We start from the raw sequence: 12,905 nt of genomic DNA, 5'->3' as shown, positions 1-12,905 counted from the left end.
CAAATACAGTTACCTAGAGCTGGTTGCCCAGAAGAAGCCTTTTGAACATCTCCAAGGAGAGATACTCCACAGCCTTCATGGCCAGCCTGTGAGCCAGTGCTCGGTCACAGTAAAAAGGTGTTTCCTCCTCTGGTCCTGTCACTGGGCACCACTGAAAAGAGCCTTGCTCCCTCTTTTTTTGCATGCTTTCTTCAGGCATTTTTGTACATTGATGAAATCTCCCTGAGCTGTCAGGTTTACCTCTTCAGGTGAAACAGTCCCAGCTTTATCAGCCTTTTCTCATAGGTTCCCTTAATCATATTTATGGTTCTTTGCTGGATGCTCTCTGCTATATCCATGTCTCTCATGTACCCAGGAGACCAGAAAATGACAGAAAATAAAACTGTTATTTGAGATAACATTCTTTGAAAATGGTTGTAAACCCACGTGTAAACCCATAACAGCAGGAACTATTAGTGGCTTCCTGGAAGAGGCATATTTAACAGTGACAGATTTACCTAAGTGTGCCTAAAGAAACTTCATACTCTAAAACCTGAGTTCAAGTAACAGCTAGATGTAATTGATGAAGCTTATAACTTAATAAACCACAGCATAAACAAAGGTTTCTGACAAAGAAGTATCTGGATTTTGACTTCAGCTGTTTTGAAGTCAGAACATTCTACAGCATCTTATGAAGGTGAATCTGTGTCAATCTATAGTTGAAGTCAGAGTACTTTCCTTTCAGACAGTTGTCTTGATATCTCACTTTGGCTGCATTATCTTTACTCTTTGGAGAGGTAGCAAGTGAAAAGAGCAGTTTCTTTCTGTGTTTTCCACTCCCCTTCCTTTTCCTTTTCACCCTTCTTCCTCCCTCCCTCCCTCCTACCCTCCCAGCTGAAGGAAAAAAGAACAGAGATTGAATAGGTTTAGATTCTGATGGAGGGCTAGGAATTTCTGACATTTTTCTTTGTTTGTGCTTTCTATCACACTATATTTCTTTAAGATAACAGGTACTAGAAAAGATTATCAAACAGAAACAATAGTTGTGTCAAAAGAAAGTGGAATCATGAAAAGCTCATTATTATATGGTTTTGTCTCAGAAGTTAATATTTCAAGTTAATACTTAAACAAAATGAGGCCTTTTAACTATTCTGAACTCAGAATATTACCCCAAAAAACCAGTCACAGTATATGTATTTTAAGAAATACAGTTAATTAATATGCTGCTGGACTGTTTAATTTTTATGCCTTAGGGTAGCACAGAGCACTATTTCTACTTTTAGAAGCTTCTTCTCATTAGTGTAGTCTCTTATATAGCACCTGTTTTAAACTCCAAACCTGAATCTACAAATGTAAAACCTGACTTTTGAAATATTTGCTTTTTTGAACACTCTTCTTTAAAGGACCTATCAGGATCTCTCCCCAAAATGCTAGAAGCATGAAGGATAAGGGAGGAACAATGTTGCATGGCCCAAACACATGTGCTTTCGTCATTAGCAAGGTACAGCATGACCTCATGTTGACCTCAAAGGTAAATGGCTACCAGGGAACAATTATACATGCCTGTGAAAGCAGCTTAGTTTTGAACAAGAGAATAATTCAGTGTATAGAATAAAATTAAATTTACAACACTGTCTGCCTTTCCCCTTCTCTGTCTTGTCTCTCTCCAAGTCTCTTCTTGAGAGAATGTTGTTTCTTATATATGTGTTTGTTGCGAGAGAAAACAACTTTTCTAGAGGTCATAATGAATTCCTAAATATGGGGAACTCAAAGGATCTTGTATCCAATTTAGTCCAATTGTACATCTTACAAGTAATTCCCTTTTTAATGAAAAGTTTCATTTGTTATCTAGAGTATTGGTATTGCAGCCTTCAAAACGTATATCTGTGTTAGTTGGGGAATCTTGCGAAGTTCTGAAACGTGTAGATCATTTAGACTTATGGGAGAGTTTTTCTAAATATTAGTAGATTAATTTTTGTGTGCTTATCTTAGACTGCAACACAAACTTATGACATTTTATTTTTTCATAGAAGACTAAATATTCTGTAGCATTATGTGATACGTCACTACAAATGATGGAATGATGGAATATTATTTAGCTAGCAGTTCTGAGCTATTTGGAGAAGAATTGCTGCCAGCATCTCGGAACTGTTAGCCATATCTATCCCATATTATTTGTATAATATAATTGTTTGATGTAATTCTTTTTTTCCTAGAACGAGAGAGCATATTCCTTCTGTGGAACAATAGAATATATGGCTCCAGATATTGTAAGAGGAGGAGACACAGGACATGATAAGGTATGTTCTAAGTTTATTACTGAAAATAAACTAATTCTTCAGTCAACATATTGCTCATCTTCAGGGGTTTTTGTAAAATATGACATGTTATCTTATTTAAGTATCTGTTATTTAAGGTCGTCCTAAGATAGATTGTTTCCTGTGTCTTCAATTTTATGTTGATGTATTTTCCTCTTCTGATCTGAAGTAAAAGGCATATTTATAAAGATATTGAGGCTTATTTGTGTTCTGTTCAAAATTTGTTCTAAATATGCTGTGGGACATAGTTAACACTTATTTGCCTTTGCATAAAAAACTAGTTCAGAATGGAAAATGGTTTGTGGCTAATTCTGATATACATTTTAAACTGGACATTATAGAAATCTATTATCTTTATTGAGGTATGGGATAGGTCATTAATGTTGTAAGTGTTCTCATATTGTAAAATTGTGTGGCCTGTGACTCAAGTTTTATTGCACAATAAAGTGTCAGTAAGTGATAGAAAAGATCAAGACAGCAATAATTAACAGATGATTTTTGAAACAAAAAAACTACTCTCTGAAATAATTCTGCAATATTCCTAGGTAACTTATTCTGATTGCTCACTATAATGGGAAGTTTTGGAGACTGTTTGATCTCTGTGGTTTTTTGCTGTAGGCTGAGTTGAGTTGTCTTTGTTGTGGATCATGGAATGTAGTTGATTGTGGTTCCTTTTATAGCAGCCCTCTGTAAGAACTGGAAGAGTCTGACTTTTGCCTGAGAAAGTTCTTTCTTTTCCTTCTCTGTGCATTCTGTGTCTCTTTGGTCTGAATTTACCTTCAGTTAGGGAGCACTGTAGTGGGCACAGCTGGGATCTGGCAGTTTGAAGTAGAGCAGAATAACCTCCCTGATTATTCTACTACACATAAAATAGTGTGCTTTTTCTTTTCACTTAGTCATTGTCTCACACCTACCATGAATTCCACTATAATCTCTTTGTCTTTTTCTACTGTACTGCTTGCCCAGTTGCTATTAAAAATGGAATTTAAAAAACTTACAAATTGAAGCTCTTTCCTGCGCTCTCTTAGTTTAGTCATGCCACCCCCAGAGCATCTCTCTAATTTCTCAGTCACCTTGAATTATGATTCTGGCTTCTCAGAGCTTAAAAATTCAGTCTTGTTGCTGACTTAAAGAGGAAACTCTGTTCTGTTATCTTTGGTTCTGTCTGATACTTTCATCAGATGTCGTGCAGAGTCATACAGTGCTCTATAAGGAGTAACTTCTCCATTTGATAGTGACTGTTTGCTGATCAACGGGGAGATTTTGCAGTTATGTATGTTATGTTAGTTGTTTACACCACACACTCACTACCTTCCCATTCACAATGTCGTGCATGGTAATTTTAGAAGATTTTTAGTGTATTTCATATCTGCTGCATATCTAACAACTCAAAGACCTTACAAAAAAAAGAAAACGAGATGCTTTAGTGTGCTGTGCTCTCATTATTTATCTCTTCTAGATGATTGCAGTGTTTGTCATAAGGACTTGCTGTAGTATTTCAGTATTTATTTTTTTAAAGTTGGATTTCTGATTCTGCAGATCCTCCTTTTCTTTTGGAAAAACACATGTCAAGAAGAAATTCTTTGGTATTTTCTGTGAGAATTATTTATTTGCAAAGATAATCAGTAACAGTACAGAAACTTCAGCAGGTAGTTCTTCTAGATACTCTTGGCTGAATAGACAAGACATCAGATTCTGTGTGTTTTGAAGGAAATCCAAGTAAAATACGTGGACAAATTGTTAGGATTTCACTAGTTGTCTTCCTGTATTGTATTAATATTGCCAATGTAAGTAAAGCAGAAGTTTCATTGATTTTCATATTGTCCTTCATGGGAGAGTGTTGGAACAAGGTGGAATTTAAGGTCCTTTCCAATCCAAACCATTCTATGATTTCATAGCATTTTCAGGTGCCTGGATAAACTGTGGACTGTGATCTTAAATTCTGCTTTTTGAACAGTCCTTAATTTCATTCTCAAGCTCATAAAACTTCAAGTTCCACTGCTTCTTAGCAAGCCTTAGGTTCCTCTGTTAGAGTGTGTATTAGAATTCATATCACATCACAATGGTAAAAATCAAAATTAATTCTGTTGGGAAAACAAAAGAAAATTTAGTAGTTAGTAGAAAGCTTGAGAAATTATTTGAAGAAGCTAAATGGAGAGACTTCAGTATAAAATTAATAGAAAATTTTAACAGAAAATACCTTAAACCTTGTTTATGCTTCGTTGTATCCCATTTTGCCTTTGTAGTTGTATATAGGTAGGTTCTTCCTATGCTAGTTGCTTTCTATATGGATTGTTCTGTTTCTTCTTTTGTTAACAATTTTACTTCAGTGTATAACAACATACATAATTACTGTTGTTCTCTAGGCTGTTGATTGGTGGAGTGTTGGTGTTCTTATGTATGAATTATTAACTGGAGCATCACCATTTACAGTTGATGGAGAGAAGAATTCCCAAGCAGAGATTTCTAGGTAAGATTCAAAGCAGTGAAGTATATGTGCTTGCTAACATGATTATTTGCCATAATGTATGTTTTGTGAGAGTTTGTTAATTTAAAATTTAGGAAGAAAGTGCTGCCATGGTAACATTTTGTGTGCTCCAGTTCTGTTCACTAGAATGACATCGGAAAGTAGATAGCTTTTATTAGCTAGTAGAATTGACTTTACAAAAGGCCTGTTTTGTTTAAACTACAGTGGAGCCACAGCCTTGTAGACACATAGCCCTGTTGCATGTTTACTGTTGAAAAGGAACTCAAATGAAATACCAAAGTATATGTAAATAGAATTATCACATTCCAGATCTTAATACATTAGAGATATCTTTAGCTAGTGATACTTTATCAGCTCTTGCTAGGTTGTTCTGGCAGGCTGCACATTTAAAGTGTCAGAATGTACCCTACTCCCACCTTTTTCTTACAAATTATGTTTATTTTATTAGTGTATAGTATGAAACAAAAATCTTTTCTAGCCCATTTGCATATCTGAGAAGAAATGAATGTGATACAGAAATGAAATAAACTATACCATTCTTATCTTTTACATATAAACTTGTTGTTACATTCAGTAATCTCCACGCTTTAAAGGTTTGTTTTCAGTACCTGTGTAAAAGCACTGGAGCATTTTTAAAAGACAAAGCAATAAGCTTCTCCAAAACGTGTTACTGAAATCTCCCCCAAAACAAAAATTTCCTTTTATTGGATTTCTTTTGGAGCAGGAAGTTGAGGTCTTAAATTGCTCAAATTACTAACTGCTGTCAAAATGAGCTTGTAAGTCCAGTCCCCAAGCTAAGAATAGTCTTGCTTCTGTTGGAAGGTATTGTCCTGGTTCTGACCCTCACCTGAAATCACTTGATATTTAAGGTTGTAATGGATGGTAGAATATACCTCAATTGTTTAGAGAATTTATTTTACTTACGTTATAAATTCAGGCAATTTCTTGGGAGATTAAAGCCTGTTTATTGGTTTTTACTTTTCTACTACAGCAAACAGGAAACTTGGACGGTCAGTAGAAAAAATACAGGGGAGAGAGGAGTCCATTAACGAAAGAAAATTCAGGACTTCACCTGCTTGGTTATTATATTGCAGTTAAAACTTCACTTATCTCTTTCTGCCCTATTTAAGGTTAGAAGTTTGGTTGACTGATTACTTATGCCGTGGCTGAATTTGGTAATTTTGATTCCCAAGATTTACTAGCTGGGACTCAGAAGGAGTAACAATTTTTTTTTTTTTAGAGAGAGAACCTTAAACTGAACTTTACCGGCATTGTTTCCCAAAAAGTGGGAAACTTTTTAGTTATGTATTCTACAGGACTTGACTTTCTTTTGGTAGGCCCTTTGGTGCTTTTTAAGATAATAATATTTCTGATAATTTGAATGAGTACATGGTTGTTAACATCTGTGCTCTGACAGCTAATTACTTACTTTTTTTAGTTGTGGCAAGTTTACTGAGTTGCTCTTTAGTCTATGTTCTGGTGGATGTTTATGCTATGCATTTACAGACAGTCCTATGGTATTTCAGTTTTTATTTTGATAAATTTAGAAGCTAAATTCTTACAGTTTCCTATAGTGAAGATGTTCCCTAGTCTTCCTGTTTCCTGAAAAAACCTTTTCTTAACTTAGCTTCTGTTGTTCTTTCTTACATATGGACAATTTATTCATGTTGATGTTTCAAGCAGATCTTGGTTAACGGAAGGGATAATTTACCATCTGAACAAAAAAATACTTCTTCCTTTTTCTTGGGTTCCTCTTGTTGATGCCAGTGCTGGTCTGATCTAACTCCTTTTCTTCTTCTGTCACTTTCAAGAGATAACTCTCTGGTTTGTAGTTCTTCCTCCCAGCCATAGAGCTGAAATCTTCTTATTCCTGGTTATATGATTGCGTTTCAGACTAGATTTCATCTCTTTTGTGTTACTTCTATACTCATAAGACCCAGTGGTTTATAAATCCTTTCCACTGATAGCAATTTCTTTTTTGGATCATTTCAGTGTTCTGTGTCTGCAGTTTATGTCATGAATGTTATGATCCTTTTAAGAACATAGGAGAGCATTGCTGCTGCCCTGGCTGCTGCACTGAGCTGTGTGGAACCTTCTGGGCTATGGTGACTGCTGCATGCCTTGGGAGAACAGGAGTGTGTTTGGAGCTTTCCCTGAGGGCAGTGAAGAGCAGGCAAACAGAAACCAAATAGTAACAGCTGCCCCTGATAATGAAATTACTGGCACAGAGATAGGAGTTGGTACAAACTTCTTTCTTGATAGCAAGGTTTTTCTAACCAGAAATTACATTGGTTAACCTAAATATGCTTAAACTTGCCAATTGCAGCAGACTTGTGAGCAAGTAAAAAAAATGAATTCTCTATCCGTTGAAAGCATGGTTTTATTTTTCTGAGTTTAGGGGGAAAAATAGTCGTCTTTTAAATGGATCCAGGTCCTTCTTTTATTTTACCTAGATAGGAAGTAATCTTAGATATTTTTAGATAATTTTACTCCCTCATGTGGCACAATGGTTGTGTGGTGTTAAATTTGAGAATGAAACTTTGTTCTAAAATATCTCTCCAAGGGAGAGTTCTATTCTTGTATTGGAAACAGTGTATAGTTTCTATTTTTTTTTTTCTCTTTATGATGAGAAATTGTGTTGTTCTTCTATAATGATCTTTTTGGCAACACTGTCGACTTCTTTTATGGAAAATGCAAGTTAAGTAGGTGCAAATGTTGCCTTTTATCACTGGCTCTGAAGGCTTCTCATTCACATGCTTTATGTATGGGTTATTAAACTCAATTAAATAAAAAAAGTCACATAACTACTCCAATATCTCTCCTTTTCTAGTGCACCCTCTCCCCTTTCTTTTCCTTGTTCCTGAATTTTCCTTTCATTTTTGAGAATTCTGAACTTTTATTGCTGCAGAGCCAGGGATAAGAGCCATCCTGCAATAGCATAGGCAAGGGCTGGGACTGACCACACAGCCAGTATTTTCACTTTGACTACAAGTAGTTTGTAGTGCTGAATTAAAAGGCAGACAAATCCATTTTAGGGAGCTGACTTTTGAGGGTCCTGTCATGTAGAAGATATAAAATGAGCAGGAAGGTTTTGGAGTACTAGTTTTACTAGTTAGTACTAGTACTAACTGCAACTGTGCAGCAGTTTAAAAAAATCTTACCAGCTTTAGGATTATGAATAGATAGAAACTTTTTTTAAGTGCATAGATACATCTATAAAATAATCTATAGAAGCATATGATGCCATATTAGCATACTAACACCAGTAGCAGCCCGTAGTCTTTATTTGACATAGTTGGTTAGACTTTAAATAAACTTCATGGAGGACAGCGAAATCTGACAGTCTGTTGGATGCTGTGGAGATACTTCATCTATGATCCTGCAAGAAACCTTTTCTTCATAGAGCTGTTGGGAAGACACATAACAGCTGTGTACTGGGATGCCCTTCTTTATTGATTTCCTTCTTAAATCAGTGACTCACTCTAGTGATTGCTAGATCTTTTAAAGGATGGAACAGTCATTAAATCCAACTTCTAATTTGCATGATTTCTTCTAGGTATTTGTCCTAGAGCTTTTAGCTGCCTATCTATAAGGTAAAGCATTTTATGTTTAGATGCACCTCAGAGTGCATGAGTGAGTTTGCCTATAGATTTGTTCAACCATTCAGTAAAGCAGATGGTTTAAAGGAAGTTTTAGGTACTGTAGCACAGTTTCTAACTTGTGTAGAACCAGGGTTATGCATACGTATCTGACTGCTCCAAGATGGAACAAAAGAACAAGAGAGTTCAGTTCAGAACAAGAGGTGACAGGGTCATTCTCAAGTATGAGGGTAAAAACTCTGCTTTGGAAGGCTTGTACATTTGCCCTTTAACAGAGTTACAGCTGGGGGTTGCTTTCTCTTATTCCCTGTACATCCAGATGGATATGTATCTTTTTGATGGTGCTTATAACATAATGTCTCAATTTAGAGACAAGTTTAGGAATGAGTTGCTTCCCCTAAAAAGGGTTCCAACAATCCCTTTCCACCAATAGGAAATGTATACTAGTGGATGAAAGTGAAAAAGCCTTTTCCGATGGTTATTTGACAGAATTCCCAAAAGGCACAGGAAAAAGGCAAATAAATGCTAAAGATAAAACTGTCAGACCTTACCCTCTCTCCCCCCTGCAGTGGAACAAAAACCCAGAATGCCAGGGAAAGAAAAAAAAACCAAAACAAAAATCCATACATATCCCACCAGCTTACCACATGGTAGGCAGAAGATAGTGGCTCCTCTCTCAGGGGAAAAAACCCAGAAAGCTGAACAGGAGATTCAAACAGCAGTTTGGGCAAACAGATCAGAAGTCTTTGATGTTGATCCCTTCTTCACAGCAGATGAAGCAGGTCTGCTTTTTCTGTAGGGCCAAGATGGAGCAGCCCCTCTACTCCTGCTGGTCCTGACCAACTCCTGCCTTGCAGGTCCCTTTTTCTCTGGTCTCAGAATTAAACAAACTGTCCAGTTTATGAAAGAAAAGTTGCTGAAGGATTGCTGCTGCAGCTTCTCCAAGGCCGGGAGAAGGGAAAAAAATTTCTTGCCTGGGCTAACAAAAAAATCAAGCTAGCCAAGCAAAAAACCACACCTCCTCAGCACCCTAGGCACCTGGGGAGTGAGGCTTTGAAAAAAATCTGCCAAGGAGCTCAAGGTTCAACCCCCCACCCTGACCCCCACCTTAAACATACCACACCCATTTTTGGGCATAAAGCAGAGGGTCAGGGAATAGACTCATCATAAGACATGCAGTTCTCAAGGTACTGTAGAATTAGATTGGGCATCCCCTTCTCTTCCTTATCATCCATTATTGTGTCCTTTGCATTATCATATGTGTTTTTGGTCTGTAGTTTTTATGGGGAAAACTCATCAGAGGCCAAGTTGCTGAAAAACAATACCAGTGGGGTTGCTCCTAGTTCTGCATACTCTGCCATAGAGATGGGTAAGATGGAAATGATTCATGTAGAGTTAAACTTCTTGACATATGCAAGGGGAGGTTTCTCTGAGTGTTCAGTACAGCCAGAGTTCTCTCATCAGCAGGGTAATCTCAACTTGCCCAGCTCAGAGGGCTTATACCAGGCCAGGAAAAGCAATGAATACAGCAGAGCATTCCTTCAGCTTTCCCAATTGCCACTTGGGAAACTTAATTCTTCTTGCTTGTGTCTGTCACTGTTTCTGGATCACTGCCATAAACAATGTGGACAACCCCATAAACATGAAATGTACAAAAAGATGGTAGTGATTGAGAAAAGGAAAGGATTATTAATGCTAAAGGCCATAGCATCTTTACAGAAGCACACATGTTCCAAAAAGGATTTTGATACATGCAGCTTCCTTCCTCTGAACACTGTATGGGCTACTGTTAGAGCCTTGAGTAACCTCCAGTACAGCACTTGAGTAGTGCTGAACTAGTGAAACCAGGCCCTCTTCACTTGATCAAGCTGCTCCACAAATTTCTGCTCTCTCACATGTTGATCCAATCTGGTCTTGCTTTTCTGGCAGCTTGATTTCCATCCTAATTAATGTGATTGCAGCTTCACATACTTCAATTCCATGATAATTTTATGTGGTTCCTGGAACTTCTAAAGAAGGTAGCTTTGGTCTTCACTACTTCTGTAATATGGTTCTGTGAACCAATCCAGAGCATCATCAGTGTTTTCCAGTATCAGTCAACCTCAAAAGTATTTTTGAATTAAAGCCACTGGCAATTTATGTGACTCTCCTTGTAATGGAACATGGCAAAATGCTGCCTTTTCTGCAGTGGGTTCTAGGATGGTCAAGAGATGGAAGATACTTCTCAATATAAAACTTACTGTACATCTGTTGGAATTACAGTACAGTAGATAGGAAACAGTTTAGGAGGTTCCTGGAGTGTGTGGAAGAGAATTTGCTCTAGAATTTCCCTCTTGATTATTAAGGACATCACAGGGTTTCAATCTCATTGCTTTAGAAATCAATTTCAAAAAGTACAGATTGGAGGGGTTTTCTTTTCTTCTGAGAGCCCAAAGAGAACTTGTTGTTTTCCAGAATCTTTGTTACATAACTTTCTGATTTCTTTTTGATCAGAAAGGTTGATAAAGAAGCTTCTTCAGACTTATCTAACTGCAGTGATTTTCAAACTATGAAAACATTGTCCCTCCTGTAAGTAAAGTAATTTTTCTATCAAGGTGTCCTGTCTTCTGTCTTTACAACAGGAAGGTTTTCTTACTTCCTTACCTGCTTCCCCTTTCTGAAACTGGGTGATTTCAGAAGAGACTGAATCTTTACTTCTCCACCACTCCTGCAGTGTAAGAATACTCTTGTTTAGTGATGTTTAAATTTGGTATTAACATCCCTAATTAAAAAAATCAGTTGATAATGTGCTTTCTTCTCCTGTTCTGTAACATGAAATGTGTCCAGAAGTTGAAGAGAAGTTTTATGGTTGCTGTTACTTCTGCTAGCCGCAAGGCTGTGATTTAGACCCTTACTGGCAGATATATATCATTTAAAAAAAACAATCCTAGACCTTTACACCATCTTAAAACTCAGACTGTGTTTTCCTAACTCCTTTCAGCAAGGAGATACTACTTAAACCAAGAGGTTAGCTTGCTTTGTCTTTTTGTTTGCGTGAAATTGGATACTATGTCTGTAGAAGCTACCCCTGGGATATGCACATTTTGAACTTGGTTTTGTTCTTCCACACTGCCAGAACAGGATTATTTAGGAAGCAATCTGTTTGCATTTATTTTTGGACTAATCCAAGAAGCTAGATATTTCAAGATAAAAATTTTCTCATGGGATAACTGACCCTAAGGATGTGTCATGCAGTAACTCTGAACAAAATTTAGGAATGTCCTGCAGCGATCAACTTAAGCTCTGGTGGAAACATACAATAGTTGAGATCTTAGTATTGCCACAAATTCATGTCATTTCAGCCTCAGTCTCTCATGGCTTCAAAACTTTTCAGTTTGTGTTTAGTGGAGGCACTGTAAGCCCTACTATGAAGTCCCCACAGTGAGAGTATGCATCAGGCTATGTAGACACCAGGCTGTACCTGAGCCAGCAATGTGGCCTTGTGGCAAGGCAGCAAATGGTATCCTGGGCTGCATTACACAAAGTATCATCAGCTTAGGGATATGATCCTTCCTATCTACTCAGCACTGCTGAGGCCACATCTGGACTTCCATTTCTAGTCTCTCCAGTGAGTGCATGAGAGTGATATATTGGACATATTGGAGAGAGTCCAGCAAAGGGCTGATGACAATATGAGGAAAGGCTGGGAAGGCTGTCACTCTTCCACCTGGAGAAGGGAAGGCTTAGGGACACCTTGTCAATGTGCATGAATGCCTGAAGAGAGTGTGCAAAGAGGGAACCAGGCTCTTTCAGTGGTGTTTGGTGACAGGACTAGAGATAGGGCCCACAAATTGAAACACTGGAGGTTCCCTTCAAGCACTAGGAAACACCTTTTTACTGCAAGTGTGACCGAGTACTGACATAGGCTTCCCAAAGGAGGAGGTGAAGTCTCTCTCCTTAGGGATACTCAAAGGGTTTCTGACCATGGTGGTGAACAGCTGGCTCTAGGTAACTGTTTGAGCAGGAGGAGTTGGACCAGATGACCTCCAGAGATCATTCCAACCTCAACTCTTCTGTGATTCTGTATGCTGAAAGGTTTTTTGTGTCTTTATTTTAAACCTGCTCATGTGTCTTTGGATGTGTTACTTTCCTTTAGAGTCCTTAGCTTCAGTATTTAGATTTGGAGTAACTGAAGGAAAACTTTCCTACCTGTTTGTATAGAACTGTGGGGACTGCAGATATAAAAGATAGGAACTGAAATGTGATTCTACTTAGGCTTCCAAAGTTTTGACTTCCACTGGCACAAGGTGATGGTTTCTAGTTCTTGTATTGAAAAAGTGGTGGGGTCTCTGTTTACTTTCTCTTTACTGTTTTTTCTGCCCAGCTCCCTTGAGTCATCTTTTCAGTAACCTAGACAGTCCTAGCCTTTTTATAAAACTTTCTATAAAACACATTCTATGTCTGATTGGTCTTATTACTGTTCTCTAAAACTTTTCCAGTTATAGTGCCTTCATTTGAGACCAGGGCATGAGTGCTGCACAC

The 12,905-nt window shown here is 37.6% G+C and overlaps 1 protein-coding gene across 2 annotated transcripts in view; it reads left to right on the top strand.

The window, feature by feature from the left end:
* Positions 1-12,905, top strand: part of RPS6KA5 (ribosomal protein S6 kinase A5) — a 73,560-nt gene that overhangs the window by 35,332 nt on the left and 25,323 nt on the right. Inside the window, exons 1-3 of one of the 2 annotated variants that reach the window (XM_066551240.1) lie at positions 1,437-1,510; positions 2,196-2,279; positions 4,664-4,767. In XM_066551240.1, coding sequence (XP_066407337.1) covers positions 1,439-1,510; positions 2,196-2,279; positions 4,664-4,767 — 260 coding nt within the window. In that variant the 5' untranslated portion in view covers positions 1,437-1,438. Of the gene's footprint in view, positions 1-1,436; positions 1,511-2,195; positions 2,280-4,663; positions 4,768-12,905 lie in introns of those variants that run through there. The other variant, XM_066551239.1, reaches the window with a different exon arrangement.

This window comes from Molothrus aeneus, chromosome 6 (genome assembly GCF_037042795.1).
Source record: "Molothrus aeneus isolate 106 chromosome 6, BPBGC_Maene_1.0, whole genome shotgun sequence".
Classification (NCBI taxonomy): Eukaryota; Metazoa; Chordata; class Aves; order Passeriformes; family Icteridae; genus Molothrus; species Molothrus aeneus.
Note: the sequence above shows the minus strand (reverse complement) of the source record. Positions and strands in the feature narration are given on the sequence as shown.